Source organism: Oryza sativa, chromosome 4 (assembly GCF_034140825.1).
Source record: "Oryza sativa Japonica Group chromosome 4, ASM3414082v1".
In the NCBI taxonomy this organism is placed as follows: domain Eukaryota; kingdom Viridiplantae; phylum Streptophyta; class Magnoliopsida; order Poales; family Poaceae; genus Oryza; species Oryza sativa.
Genome location: NC_089038.1, coordinates 12,278,423 through 12,294,199, shown reverse-complemented (window position 1 = coordinate 12,294,199; position 15,777 = coordinate 12,278,423). Strand labels below are relative to the sequence as shown.

The 15,777-nt window shown below is 43.3% G+C and overlaps 1 protein-coding gene across 1 annotated transcript; it reads left to right on the top strand.

The window, feature by feature from the left end:
• The first annotated feature begins 308 nt into the window (after nt 1-308).
• Nucleotides 309-1,198, top strand: LOC4335374 (flowering-promoting factor 1-like protein 4). The gene has a single exon (NM_001419198.1). The coding sequence runs from the start codon at nt 394-396 to the stop codon at nt 748-750; it is 357 nt and encodes a 118-aa protein (NP_001406127.1). The 5' UTR covers nt 309-393; the 3' UTR covers nt 751-1,198.
• The last annotated feature ends 14,579 nt before the right edge of the window (nt 1,199-15,777 follow it).

The window sequence follows — 15,777 nt, the reverse complement described above, 5'->3', positions numbered from 1 at the left end:
CCTTCTGACCAGACGAAAGGTCAAGCTCATCATCCTCGACTTTTTTTTTCTTCTCTGACACGAGGGCATCTCCAGCGCCGTCGGCTCGCTGATCGGATGGCCCAAGGCTCCCCTTCTCTTGGAATGTTCCACCGATGTTCTATGGTTGGAGGCGCTGTGATTCCCCGGGCCCCACACTACCCATTCCCAATGACACCACCCGCTGGGCCCCACCTTAGCCGATCGCCCTGGACACGAATCCGAACAGTAGCAGCCGTCTTCTTCGTCGCCACTGTATATAAGCTAGCCACTACCTCTCCCTTCTCCTTGCACCACCACCATTGCTGAGCTCCAAAGCTTCTAGCTGTGATCAAGCAAAGAAGAATTGAAAAAAAACATATATATATTATATATATGGCAGGGGTGTGGGTGTTTGAGGATGGGATGGTGAGGAGGGCAGATAGCGAGGCGCCGTCGAGAGGGCGCGGTGTCGGTGGTGGAGGTGGGGGAGGGAAGGTGCTTGTGCACGTGCCGAGCAGCGAGGTGGTGACGAGCTACGAGGTTCTGGAGAGGCGGCTGCGGGAGCTCGGGTGGGAGAGGTACCTCAACGACCCGTGCCTCCTCCAGTTCCACCAGCGCTCCACCGTCCACCTCATCTCCGTGCCCCGCGACTTCTCCCGCCTCAAGCTCGTCCACATGTACGACGTCGTCGTCAAGACCCGCAACGTCTTCGAGGTCCGTGACGCCGCCACCACTGCTTCCCCGCCATGATCGCATCGATGTCTATGCTTTGATCATCATCGATATGACCTTCCTCGACTCCGGGCTCAGGCCAGACACGCCGCCATGGCGCCTACAATCGTATGTGTGTATTGTATGAATCTCAATTCAGGTAATGAATGATTGTATATCATATGATTTGTAATTCTGTACAGGTATAACGTATGCGTATATACGTACGTGTGCGATCGATCGGGTGTGTGTGATATATATTAAAATAAGCGTGGCTGGTTTAATTGCAAGTGAGTGTTTAGTTATTTAATTATACGAGAGCCATGAGCACGTGTGTAGCTAGCTTTGGAGTCTTGTACTTTGTGGTTTGGAGCCATTGCTTGACTGATTCCGTGGCACGAATCAATCATCCATGCGTTATGCAGTGACAATAAATAATTAGTTTTGTCACAATTAATTAATAGTATGTTGTTTGCTGTATTGATTATTTATATTTCCATATGATTATGTGTGTGTTTCTCAGATATTGTCCATTCTTGTCCCACTTCACTTTTCTTTCTTTGTTAGATGGCGGCGTCAGCTCAATTTGGGATCGAACCTAGTATTGAATTCATGATATTGCCTGCTACATGCTCATGAGAGAGATTGAATGACAGTGACAATTTCAATTAATGTAAAATCTAATCTGATGAGGGGCCGGCTTATTCGATCGTACCAATCAAGCTAGCCAATAGAAATTGTGATTCTCTATTATTAAGTTATTTCAATTCGTCATCTATTGTGAAAATAACACTGATGAATGATCATGGAAATATTTCCATTTATTGTGTTAAAGGCCAAATAACAACTAGGAATATTGAAGGGGTAAGATTTATAAAAACTATTTATTGTAATTAAACTAATATATCCGATATAACGTTTGGTCGCAAATGTAAATTATTTTGATCTTATACTAAATCACATACACACACACACAGGGTCATATTCGAATTTTTTTTCTTTTTGTGATACTGCATGTATCATGTATGTGATATTCCTAATTACAAAATCAATACACAAATTAAATTAATACACACAAAAGGATAATCTAAAGCATTTTTTTATTAATTTCTGGACTTCGCATATAGAAGAACAGATTTTGCTATGCGGTGGCAGATAAGAGAAAATATGAGCTATTCAAGATAATTGCTTAAACCTTTCGTTCAAACCTAACTATATTACTCTACAAACTAACTTAGATAGGTAATACGTACTTAGCACAAAACCATGGGTTCATTTTTTTTTCTTTTGTTGCAATATTTGTAGTAGAAAATCAAGGCATGACACACTTTGATACTTTCATGGTCTATAGATTCCACTGTCCAATTTCATAACACTGATATTTTTCACAATCTTTAAGTACTTATATATATATGTGGATGCATATATATGTTTCTCCTTCTATATATTTGCATTAACTAATGTAATTTCTAACAAAAGAAGAAATTAATATGATGTTGTTAATGGACTTTCTGATGCTGGGGTATATATGAGACAAGGAGAGGCTAGGTCTATACATCTCAGACATTCATGGAGGCTGCGTCATGATCTCTACATGCATATTACATATTTTTCTACCACCAAATACAGAACATTTACTCACATTATCACTGTTTAGTTAATGCATAATTTGAGACAGAATGCATATTTGTGGATATGTTGCATTGTCAAGCACAAGAGGATTAGAAATATTAATTTGGATTCTGCATTATTTAATTATTTAAATTTGTATTTGCATAATCCTTGTAATAGAGAATCACAGATTTCATTAGGACATTGAGTGCAAACACAAGATGAATCTGCCCCTTATTCGCCACAGTAATTGTCAATCTACTAAAATCTTTTTTTTAACGACTCGCACAAGACGGTGCGAAGTTCTATTGATAGAGCAGGAGAAAAATTACAAAATTACAACCCTGGAAGGTCGTAACCAGGAAAAGGAAAAAAAGTATATCACCACCACAAACCGACAGCGCCAACACACAAAACCAGAAGAAGGCTAGCACCAGCCCGACGCTAATCGTGACTGACCGCCGCTAGGCCAACAAAGAAACACAGCCGAGATCATCCAAAAACCCAACCCTCACAATCAACACAAGGTCTCGCTCTATCCAAATCTTAAGAGTTAGGGAGAGAGGGTGAGAGAAAAGAATGCAACTTCTCTCCCCCCCTAGGCCCTCCGACGTGGCCAACTTGTAGAGACTAGGACACCGCCACAAGAGGATGAAATCTAGAGTGAGCTTGCACCAATTGGTTGGAGGATTTCGGCTAGGGGATGCGTAAACGATGTCACCAAGGAGAGAAGCGACGAAAAAACCGTCGCCACCGTCTGTCAAGATCACAGAGAGGACCGAGACTAGGCTTTCGCCCGGCATCCACACATGAGGGATGAGTCGGCACGACAACGCCCTCACGAGGGCAATGATGCTTCGAGCATGCCGGGCTGGGTTTTCACCCGCCGCTCACCACCTCCGAGTCCACGACTGGCGCCCCAAAGCTCCACCACCGTACAACTTCTGCTGACATGTGGGACCACTGCACCGATACCCCCCGCCGGCTAGCCTTAGTGCGCCGCAGACCACACCGCACCCACCGGCAGTTCCTCCACCTCGCACCTTGCCCGCTTCCGTCACTGCCGGTCGCGCCTCGTCGCGCCATGCTGGCCTCCTCCGCCGCTGCCCGCGCCTCCTCGCGCCAAGCCGGCCTCTCGCCGCCGGCCGCGCCTCCTCGCGTCGTGCCGGCCTCCGCTGCCACCGGCCGCGCCTCTACGCGCCGATCTGGCCTACGAGCACTCCTCCTGCTACTCCCACGCCAGCCAAATGCGGTCGTCTGCCACACCTCCCCGGCTATCCACCCATGGCCGTCAATGCCTCGATCTCCACCGCCCGACGCTCCCGCCTCCGCATCCGCCACCGTCACCAGCTGCCACCGCCGCCACCACCACGGCGGCTACATCGCCATCTTCCAGCAGCAGCGAACCGCCGCCGCCGTCAGCCACAGCAGCCGCCACCACGGCTGCTGCCTCGCCGACCGCCAGCAGCATCCAGCCGCCGCCGTCACTGCCACCGTCGGCAGCCGCCGCCAGCCATGACCTCCGCGTCGTCCAGATCTGACCAGAGGCGTCGCCACCACCATCACCGCCAACTACTACACCGCCAGCGCCACCACCGGCTTTGGCGGCACCCCACTGCCTCACATCGTCAGCCGCACCTCCGTGCGTGGCTAGGGGAGCCAGCTCCGGCCGCACCACCCACTAGGTCGTCGCCGCCCCTGACCCGTCGCCAAACACCGCCGCCGAGCGCTCCATGTCACCGCCACCCCTGACACGCCGCCGAACCCCCCCCCCCCCCTCCCGGGCCTGCCAGGTCGCCACCGCCCGTCGCTGAGCTCTCCGCCGCCGGGAGCATCAGATCCAGCCATGGGGAACCAGATCCAGGCTCCATGGCACTGGATCTGGACGCCGTCAGACCGTCGGTCGCTTCTCCTCGGTGCCGGCACCATACCCTAAGCTCCAGTCTTGCTGGTGTCCCGATCGTCTTGACCGCGAGCGAGAGAGAGAGCCCCGCCGCTGCTGTCCTTGCAGCCGCCTAGCTTTGCCGGCGGCGGCTCGGGCGGCGGTGAGGCTTTGGAGGGGAGAAGAAGGGCGGGGGCGGTGCAGCTTGTTCGCCTCCCGCGTCGCCCCGGGACAGAGTGACCGGGCGTGAATGTTTTTCCTCAAATCTACTAAATTCTGAAGTCACACATTTTTTTCTGGGAATTCTGAAGTCAACTCATTTGACGATTGTGATCAGAATGTACAGTAATATTGAGTACGCTTGTAAACATTTTATTTAGTGTTGTGGCAAGGGAACATGTAAACCAGTAGATCCATTACCTATAGAAAAGTGTACGGGAGATCGAAACAAATAAAAAACTACTACCTAGCAAATTGTACTGTACATATACTAGAGCTTGTTGATGAGAATTTCGAAATGAACTGTTTTGGGAAAAAGAAAACAGAAAGGACTCAATTTTCGCTTTAGACACTAACCAAAACGCCCATTGAGATTGACAAAGACAGCTAGCTCGAACAACGTTTTGCGTTATGTGGCTAGAATATATTAGCTGACTAGGATAATTGGACGGCGCTTGGGGCATGCTTCAAAATCATAGGATAGTGACACTAGTGACTTTTTTCCCAAGTTGTTGCAGTGATATAAAGCGCTTTAATTTTCTTTTCAATATACATTAAGCAAATGAGACATATTTAGTATTGAATTAACTGAAATTTTGATTCTTCTGCAATTTTCTTTTTGCATATATAGTGACTACAATTCTTTTAGAAGTGTTGGTACTTTGTGATACCTCCTTAAATATGTGCCACAAAAGTTTTATTTATCTGAATTTAAAATATTCCGTCTTTATGAAGAAAAAATAATGCCTCTTGTGAATCCATTCCATATCATAATATGTAACAAAATTGCACAACATTTGCTATGTTCTTATTGTCTAACAAGGAGCATATATTGAAGTCATATGAAATAAGCAGTTTGAGGAGACATTCCTGTAGCTACAAGAAATTAAATTAGCACCCTCCACTGCAATGGGTGTAATATATTGTCAAGGTACTTCCAATGCTAAGCATCAACAGTTGATGCTAATTAATTAAGGTGCCATAGGATCAAAGGAATCCAAACGTGACAAAATAAACTTATACGTACGTGAGATATACGACATGGGAAACATGGTATGTCTGGCTTTAAATTCTTAAAAGCAGCTGATTAAAATCAAGAGAATCAATAGAATCTAGAAAAAAATAGCTTAAAAAAATGAGGGAGCTTTTTGTTCTATAACTACAGATTCGGTTTCTCAGAATATAAAATATAACTACAGATTCGGTTTCTAAATGCTACTAAAACTGATTTTTGCATTTGGCCGGCCGCGGGTCCTTAACCCGACCGCATGCAAAAACAAAAATATCACCAAAAAAATCAAAAAACCCAAAATGCCCACCGCCGGCATCAGCCAGATCCATGCGGCGGCGCCGCCGCCATCGCTTGCCCTCGTCCTCGTCCTTATGAGACTCATCTGTGAAAATCGATTTTTCATACGGGTCTCTTAAGGAGTCGTATGCGAAAATGGAAGCTGATTTCACAGCCGCTGTCACTTACGGTCCATCTATAATTTAAGTAGTGTATTGATATCTACAGCACACCCATTAGCCAAATATGTATAATCACAGCCATAAATACAATTGCGCATGAGGACCCATTATGTATGTGCACAATTCCAGTGTGAACCTTATATCTGGCTTGAGCAAAGACGACTAATTAAGCATGTTTCTCTAATTATATTTGTAAGGTGAAGCAAAGCCAGCAGAAATTCTCTAATTATACAAAGTTGAAGCAATATTTATAACACCAAATTAATTGTATTAAATCCATCGGTTAAATAATTTTGTAATATATTTTTTGTGCTACAAATTAATACTACTATATTTTTTCATAAACAGGTCAAATTAATTTAATTAAAAGAGTTTGATTTAAGATAAATTTAAAATTGCTTGCAGGGAGTATCATATGTGTTTGATTGGATCTGTGTGAAGGTGCGGTGCATGATACCATACCATGAGAGCGAGACGGCAATTTCAAATCGTTCTCTCTTACTCACTAAATCCAGAATCCAGCTAGCTAAGGCACTGATGACACACAGGACATGCATGCATGTGTAGCACGCCATATATACATGTGTCCATGTGCAGTGTTCGTCGTGTATTTAAATATATCTTCTTAATTTGTTGTTATTACCATCTTAATTACTTGTTCATTAGCTCAATTAATACTCGCACACAGTAATATTACATGTCTGTTCATGCAGTGCTAGTCTCCCAGGCTCCCAGCAGTGCATGGTCACATACCCCACTTGAGACTCTACTTGTATGGACCAGCATGCATAGGAGGCTAGCTACACTTAGGTCATTCCGAACCCAAAACACTAGACATGATTTTCATAAACTCCACATTATCAAGAAACTAGTATTAGAAACCACTCTTCCAATGCAAACACTACTATTCCATATTTAAATTTAATGCTCCTTATCTCACATGATATCTTGGATGTTGTGTAGAAACCATATCTCATACAAGACATGGTTTCCTTCTCTTTCCTCATTTATTCATTTGCCATATCATTTTTTATTTCAGGTGGCACCTTATTTAATATTTAATGCTATGGACACTATCTTAATCATTGGGTTAGAAATGGCCTTAGTAGAAGCCAGGTGTGTGGATTTCAGTAAGCTAAAGCACATGGGAAGTTGCACAATATGCATATTATCTATGTCTTGTGGTCCATTCGATTCACTAGCTTAATTAGCACATATAGCCTTGGGATCCATTGCCATAAAAAGGGTCATCTCTGACTGTACGTACTGCGAGCTAGAAAAGTATCGACGACCAAATTAATTTGATATGATTCTAAATTAATTTGGAATGAATTTGGGCAAAATTAACCATCTTAATATTCAGTACAAATCTGAACATCTAGAGTACTAGAGGAGGCGCTGAACCTAAATCAGCTGAAGTAATCTGTTTTTTATTCCAAGATTAAAATCTGAATGGAATTCTGGAAAGTTTCCGAATTCGTTTCCGTTTCCAAGAAAAAAAATCTGAATTCATTTATGCTTTCAAAAGTTTCTAGAAAAATTCCAACCAATTTTTTTGTGCTTCTGAAAGTACGTTTGGAAATCGGTAACTTTCCGAACCATTTTCATTCCTACGTGTGTCCCCTCCCGTCTCCACACCACACAGCTTGCCTCCATACCACCACCATGGATCGCGCTCCTATGACGTAAAGTCAAAGGGACTTTGTCACTGACATATGGGTCCCACATGTCCTTGTGGGTCCCACATATCAGTGACAAAGTCCTTCTGACTTTACGTCATAGAAGACTCATCCCGCCACCATAGGTGCACATGAGGCATCCCCGTTCCATGTTGCGGACCACTCCCCGCTTGGGTTGGCGTTCAAACAAACACTAGAGATTCATGTTTGTGTACTAATGTCTAGCATTCCATCCGTTCCCAGATATGATACAGCATCTGCTTTTTAATATACAACATCATTGATTTTTTAACAACGTTTAACGATTCATCTTATTCAATTTTTTTTTAAATATAAAACAAATTAAATCATGCTAGAAGAACATTTAATGTTGAATTAAGTCACATAAATAAATGATAATTACATAATTTTTTTCAGATGAATAGTCAAACGTATCTCAAAAAATCAATGGTGTCATATATTAAAAAACGGAGGGAGTAACTTCCAATATTTAGGTCCTAAATTTTCTTCACCTGCATTATCATTCTAACCCATCACAACCTTTCATATTTTATTTTCCCCACTACTTACTCTTCTCTACCAATCACAATGTTTCCTCCATTTTTTTCATCTAGTTATTTTACACCTATATCCAATACTAAATTATACTCCATTCATTTCATATATACTATAAGTCATTTGATTTTTTCCTTAATCAAAGTTATTTAAGTTTTACAAAGCTTATAAACAAATATACTCAATGCAACACAAACATATTATCAAAATTATATTTAATGTTAGATTTAATGAAACTAATTAGTTGTTGTAGATGTTATTAATTTTTTTAAAAAATTAATTTGGTCAAACCTAAAGAACTTTGACAAAAAAAAATCAAACCACTTATAATTTGAAACTGATGTATTATTTTGTGAGGGCCACATGCGTAAAAATACTCGCATCCTATGATCATTCTCCCTAGATTAACCTGAATATCAATGGATGACAAACTAATCAATCATATTATCCCTCCGTTTGACAATATAAGTTATTATAGCATTTTTCACATTCATATTGATACTAATGAATCTATCGTGCACCGAATTGTATCCGCTTAGTTTTCCGCAAGATATCACGGGGGATTCCATAAGGATAACGCCTTGACGAGACCATGGCATCCTCTCCACCCAGGTGTCCGCCGCACGCCACGCCCGGCGCGAGAGCGCACACAGCCACGCCCGCCCGCCACCGTACAAAACGGTCGCCGTCCCAGCCGAAACCTCTCTCCATCCAGCAGCGAGCTAGGGAGCACTTGGCACACCCCGTCTCGCCGCCGGCCGGGGTCCACGACGCCGCCCTCGCCGCGCGTGCAAGTGGCAAAGGCAGCAGCCGCGCGCGCGCGCCGGGCGTGTCGCCGTCGACGACCGGGCAAGTCCGGGTCGTTCCCTTTTTGCTAGCTCGCTCTCGCCGCACGTGAAGTGCCAGCGCGGCGGCCACGGCCACGTGAGGCGCCACCGCCCGCGGGCGACAGGTCACGCGCGCGCGCGCGCGGCACGTCGCCGTCCGCACGCCGTGGCGCGGCCCGCGCCTCCCGTCTCGTGTCCCCCGCCCCGTGCGCGGCGCGCACGCGCACGCGCACGCGACGACGGCGACCGCGTCTACAGGGCCCTACGGGATACGGACGCGCGCGCCGTCGCCGTCGTGATCGCGAACACACGACCCCGCGCGCGGACGCCGGCCGTCGCCACCGCACGTACGCTCGTGCGATGACGTCACACTGATCGAGCACTGGAGGCGTCCAGTTCGTGCGCTAGCCACGTCGCCGCCAGCTGGATGTGTATTTTAGCTGTCCTTCTCCTGGCATGATTTCTCTCACCGCTGTTTATACATTGATGGGGGAGTTTCGTGCTAGGAATAGATTCGGACCAACTTGTAGAAAAATATAATGGAGAAAAAGGTTTACTATAGATATCCACGTCAATACAGGTAAACATTAATAAAAATACGTTTTTTTACACCTATTAAATTATATATCTAAACTCCATCCATACACAGGGCCAAAAAAAGCACATTCAGATGTGATAAAAAATAATCAGTGATCTCTATTTGTTTTTGCAGCGATTGAAGAATAAATGTATATAAGTGTTGAGTACTCCCTCCATCCCATAATAAGGCATGATTAAACTTGGCGCAGTCTTCAAAACTAATATTTAACTTATAATTTCTCATATAATATAAAGTTATTGCAACAAAATTATAACCATCTTAAAGTAAATTTAAATGTCAATTCAATTAATTTTAGCAAATAAAATTTAATTTATATTATAATAATTGTTGATCAAATGTTTTTAATGTTGAATCTTGGAATGTGTGCAAGGCTTATATTATGGGATAGAGGGAATAGTACATATCGAATGTGCAGACACCAAATTCACACTCACATCAATACTGAGATATCCCACTAACGGCATCCATCGACGCGCGGGTGTGTCCTACCACACATACAAAGAGATTGGGCACCATGTAGAACCGGTACCACTACTACAGAAAAGGTCATTGGTGTCGGAGCCAGCACTGATTAGAACACTCAAAGGTGTCAGTTTTGAAACCGGCACCTTTGAGATATACAATTTGCAAAAAAAAATGCAGCTCAGCTCACATTGAGCCGAGCCGATGCATCAAAGGAACCAAAAAAAAAATCTATCAAAAAAGGACAACTACACATCAGCATCATACAATCAACAACCAACAACAACACATGGGAGTCCGCTGGATCTGGCGGAGGGGAACCCGCCACCATCGCCCATGGGAGCCCGCCGCCGCCTCCCGCTGTCGCCTATGGGAGGCCGCTGCCATCGCTGCCATAGCCTCCCCTCCCGTCGGATCTGGCGGAAGGGAGCCCATCGCCGCTGCTGCCCGTGGGGCGCCACCGCTGCCGCTGCCTCCCCTCCCGCTAGATCTGGCGGAGGGGAGGGTGTTGCCCGCCGCTACCGCCTCTCCTCCCGCCGCCGCTCGCTATGCCGCTGCCTCCGTCCCGCCACCGCACGCCATTGCATGCCACCGCCAAGAGACCGCGGTGGAGAAGGAGAGAGAGCCGAGAGAGAGAGGGTGTGAGCGTGAGAGGAGTGGGGGCGAGTGGATAAGGACGCCCCCTCACCACCCACTCAGCGTTTTATCCTCCCTCCCCATGCGATAAAAAAAACTGGCCATCTCTCAGCTTGGCTCGGCTCGTTTGATAGGGTATCGGTATTTAATTAACCGACACCTATAATATATTAAATATAGTTGTTTTTTTAAAAAAAAATGGGCACCTAAAGTATTGATGGTTGTTCTTTTATAGAACCGTCACCTATAGTGTATTAAAGGTGCCGGTTTTTTTTTTCATCTTTTGAAGGGGGAAAAGCACTATATGTGACGGTTTTTGCTGTTCCGGCACCTATAGTGCCAACTTGTATGTGCCTCTTTTTTAAGTAGTGTGCATATTTTGCCACTGTTTATAACCCTGACATCAATTATAGCCAAATACGGAGTTAAATCCGGCTAAGTAGGTTTCACCATAAATAGCTTAACGAATTAAGTTATGCTAAGTTCACGAAGAAAACTGTATTTTAGTATTTGGAAGGAAGTATGGCCATTGTAGTGGCCGAAGGGTGGGCTGTTCCCTAGGGGTTTTGGTAACTGATTATCAATCTCAATACTGTAGGGTCTATTTGGCACTCTAGAGTCCAACCAAACAGTTTCAACTCCACAGTGTTATCACAAAATGAACTAGAGAGGTGGAACTAGGTTTAGGCTAGGCTGCTCCACAACAGCTCTAACTTTAGGAGTTAGAGCTCTACCAAACAGACTCGTACTATCTTGTTCTCCCGCTCTGGTGAACAAAATTGGGGTCAATATTTCATTATTGGCTCAACTAAACTATCATCAATCAGGCAATATACTAATTTATATTGTTATGAAACTTCCAATATCTTTTATAAGTATTTGTATTGTATATTCAGGAGTAGAAATTGGTGGGAGCATTAATTTGGGAGTTAAAATCATGTTTGGTTTATATTATTGATTTGCTTGTAAGGATAAATTAAATATTTTAAGTATACAGTAGAATAAAATTTTTTGAGAAAGCATTTTTTTTAAAGCATGGAGCAAATAATCTGAAGAAAAAGTTGAAATAACAAGGAGATTGGTAGGGCCTCCTGTCTACCCCTTTTCAAATGTAGGTTTTTTTATGTTTTTTTTCCTCTTCTCTAAATATAGGTTGTTATGGAACTTCAAAGCATTTGTCTCCCACCTTTTCTTAATTTGCCCTTATTAATTATAAATGTTACCACCCTCATCACCTCATGTATAAATGATATGTATTATTTCCAATATGCAATACCTACATATCATTTTAACCACTTTATTCATGTACATAACTCTAAAATGACATTCATTTGGAGAGGTAGTCGACAGCATCTGACATTTGCATATGTCCCGGACTTGCATTTTGGCACGCATAACTGTTGGGCTTGGGCTTTCTATCTTATAATAAGCTCACACAAAAGGCCCAGACCAACATGGGTTAAGAATTTCTTAAAAAAAACATGGGCTCAGAAGATTGAAAAGCTAACAAGTTCACCGGAGGTCCCTCAACTTAACGTCGAATATTTTTAGGTCCCTTAACCACAAAATCAGATATGTGTACCCCTAAACTCGCACAAACCGTTCAAAGGAGGTCCCATGGCAATATCGACTCATTTTTTGCCCGATTTTGCTGACGTGGTGCACTGTGGGCCCTACATGTCAGGGCGCCGTTGAGGCGTTAATAGACGGGGTTATCTTGGCACGACATTTTCCCCTTCTCCCTCTCAGCTCAAACCCTAGCTTAGGGCAGTGGCGGCGGCGAGAATTGGAGTTATAGCTAGGCGATGGCGAGGTCTTGTAGTAAACGATCGTCGGGTTCGTCACATCCCACCAATCGTGCTCCCAATCCGCTGTGAGTTGGGCAATTCGATTATCAGCCAGCGGTGATGTGCCGGTGTGGTGCAAAAGCGGCGCAGTGGATCTCCTGGAGCATGGACAACCCAGGCCGGTGGTACTACAGATGCAACAATCAGTTGAGTGTTTGCGATTTGTTTTGATTGTTTTTTTTTTGTTGGACCTAGCACATTGGTTGGGTGATTTTGTATGTCAAGTTTTCAGGGCGCCGGTTGCAATCTTTTTGGGTGGTATGACCCCCAACAAGCAGCTTTTTGAGGGAGTTGTTGAATGATCTTCCTGAAGCCGTGTTGTCGCTAAGAAGGGAGAAGGCTGAGTTAGAGCGTGCTGTTGAAGAACTGAGGCCAAAGGAAGAAGAGCAGTGCACAGAGCTGAGTGCAGCAATAAATCAAGTGGCAAATTTGAGGCTTGTGGCATCGGAGAATGATGCAAAAATGGCTGCTATGAGGGCAATTAACAGTAGGATAGAGAAACAGAGATTTGTGCTTGTAATGTTATTGCTGGCATGTGTGTTTGTGATGTTGGTTGTGTTACTAGTTCAGACGTGAGGTGCAATATGTTTTTTTTAATTACATAGTACAACGCAGACACTCACCCCTGTGAACGCATGCACGCAAACCCTACCCCTATGAGCATCTTCAAAGACTGGGCCGGCAAATCCTTGAGATTGACGAAATCACTACAAGCGCCTCACTGTCGACAGTACATCGCCCACCACTGAAGCACAATGCCGTTAAATCCTAGAACATTCGCTCTCATGGGGAATCGAACCCAGGACCTAAGGTGCTATTGAGGCTCTTGTAACCACTAGGCTATAGTCCCTTTCGCATGAGGTGCACTATGTTAGCACCAATTAGGTCACAATGGTGGTTGTTCTAGTCCTATTGCTGCCATTTGTGTTAGGTGTTAGTTAATAACTTGATGTGTACAACAACTGAGCTGTAATATTCTGAATTATCAATGAATACATCTAAGATGCAATATGGTTGTCTGGAATTTGAGTGAATGCAGCTATGGCTGTCTGAAATTTCAGTAATTCCAGTGAATTTCGATGAAGATAGCTCACATTGCACATTGCACAATATTTTCATATTACAAACATGATATAGCTCACAAACATAAGATACCAAATAGAACATTTTGAAATTTCAGCTTAGATCAGGTCAACATATCAGATCATACAAATTCACAAACATAATATCAGCTCAGATCATCACAATGCACATAACTTCAACATTTTTACATGCCATCTCAGATCAGATCAGTACAAGCCACATAATTTCAGCAAATTGAAACATAGCTCAAATCAAATTATCAAATGTCACTCAGTTCAAATGATAACACTCCACATAGTTTTGACACACAAAATACACACACAGACACCACATGTTTCAAGATGATCTGATTTAGATCATAGCATATCTTAGAGCAGTTGGCTTAGAGTCTGCCAAAGCAACAACTAATATATGCCTAAGAGTTTTGGCACACAAAATACACAAATTTTGACAATTTGACCCTTTGCAAAAACTATTTTTACAAATGAACTGCTGCTAAAACTTATTTCAAATCTGACCCTTTTGCTCAACGCCAAATCGTGTGGCACTGAACTTAGACACCTCAGCGCCAAATAGCATGGCACTGAATGTACGTTGGCACGCTGACTTAGTCTCACATCCGCCGTGGCACGGCATTCAGCGCCAGCTGACGTGGCGCTGAGGTGTCTAAGTTCAGCGCCATATGATTTGGCGTTGAGCAAAAGGGTCAGATTTGAAATAAGTTTTGGCAACGGTTCATTTGTAAAAATAGTTTTTGCAAAGGGTCAAACTGTCAAAATTTGTGCACAAAATAGATAGACAATGCATTACAACATAAACACTTATGCCATCACAGCTTATCAGTTTCTCATGGGGGAATGAGCATCAGTGGACTAGATGGTGTTACCACCCTCGTCACCTCATGTATAAATGATATGTATTATTTCCAATATGCAATACCTACATATCATTTTAACCACTTTATTCATGTACATAACTCTAAAATGACATACATTTGTAGAGGTAGTCGACAGCATCTGACATTTGCATGTCACGGACTTGCATTTTGGCACGCATAACTGTTGGGCTTGGGCCTTCTATCTTATAATAAGCTCACACAAAAGGCCCAGACCAGCATGGGCTAAGAGTTTCTTTAAAAAAAACATGCGCTAAGAAGATTGAAAAGCAAACACTGTATTGACCAAAACTTGGAATTACATGAAATTATCGGGAACCAGAGGGCCAGAGGCCCCTATGGCTCAGTACATATGTAAGGCAGCCCATGGGAAGATATTGTGCGCACTCTCTCCATGAAGAAATTAACAGCCCAATGTTGGCCCACTAAATATTCTACTACCTCTGTCCCAAAATAAGTGTAGCCATGGGTACCCATGTCCGATGTTTGACTATCCGTTTTATTTAAAATTTTATGAAAAAATTAAAAAGAATTAATCACACATAAAGTACTATTCATGTTTTATCATTTAATAACAATAAAAATACTAATCATAAAAAAATTTCAAATAAGACGAACAGTCAAACGTTAAACATGCACGGTACCAAGTTGCACTTATTTTGAGACGGAGGAAGTATATTTTAACTCTTTCCTTTCAGACGACTATAACTACTGTGATTAAAAAAAAACACTTGACCGACGCGAGAATGGACGTCCCCATGGTTTTTCATTAAGAATAAGCCTCAACACCCGGACTCACCACCTATGGATCAATTCTTAACCGTTACTTTGAGGCCCTTGCTTCCAACACGAGGACTCACCCTATATAGGTCGAATCTTAACACATGTTTTTATGTGGGATCAGAGAGAGAGATTTTTTTTTAACTAGGTCTGAAATTCACCAAGGAACCCAGGAAAAAAAGTGATGCTTAAGTGCTCTTGTGGCAAAGCTCACCAAGTATATTAACATAAAATGTATATGCATTTTGGAGCAATTTTTTTTATAAGTAAAATACAAACACAGGCGCTCACAATGCGCTCACACTCATTCCTATGAATACACACGCACACTCTACCTCTATGAAGTCCTCATAGAATCATTTGTGACTCTGGTACAACTAAGATAGTCTCTGGTTTCTGTTTCTGTAACTGTAGTTCTGTTCCATATGGTTTTACTGAAATCAACCAACATGTTATGTTAGTGAAGGCTGTATTTGTATCAATTAGAGATCGGCCAGAGATTAATTGGCATGAAAAATA

Excerpts from the sequence above, each read along its gene's own strand:
- LOC4335374 (NM_001419198.1), top strand. The coding sequence starts at position 394 with ATGGCAGGGGTGTGGGTGTTTGAGGATGGGATGGTGAGGAGGGCAGAT.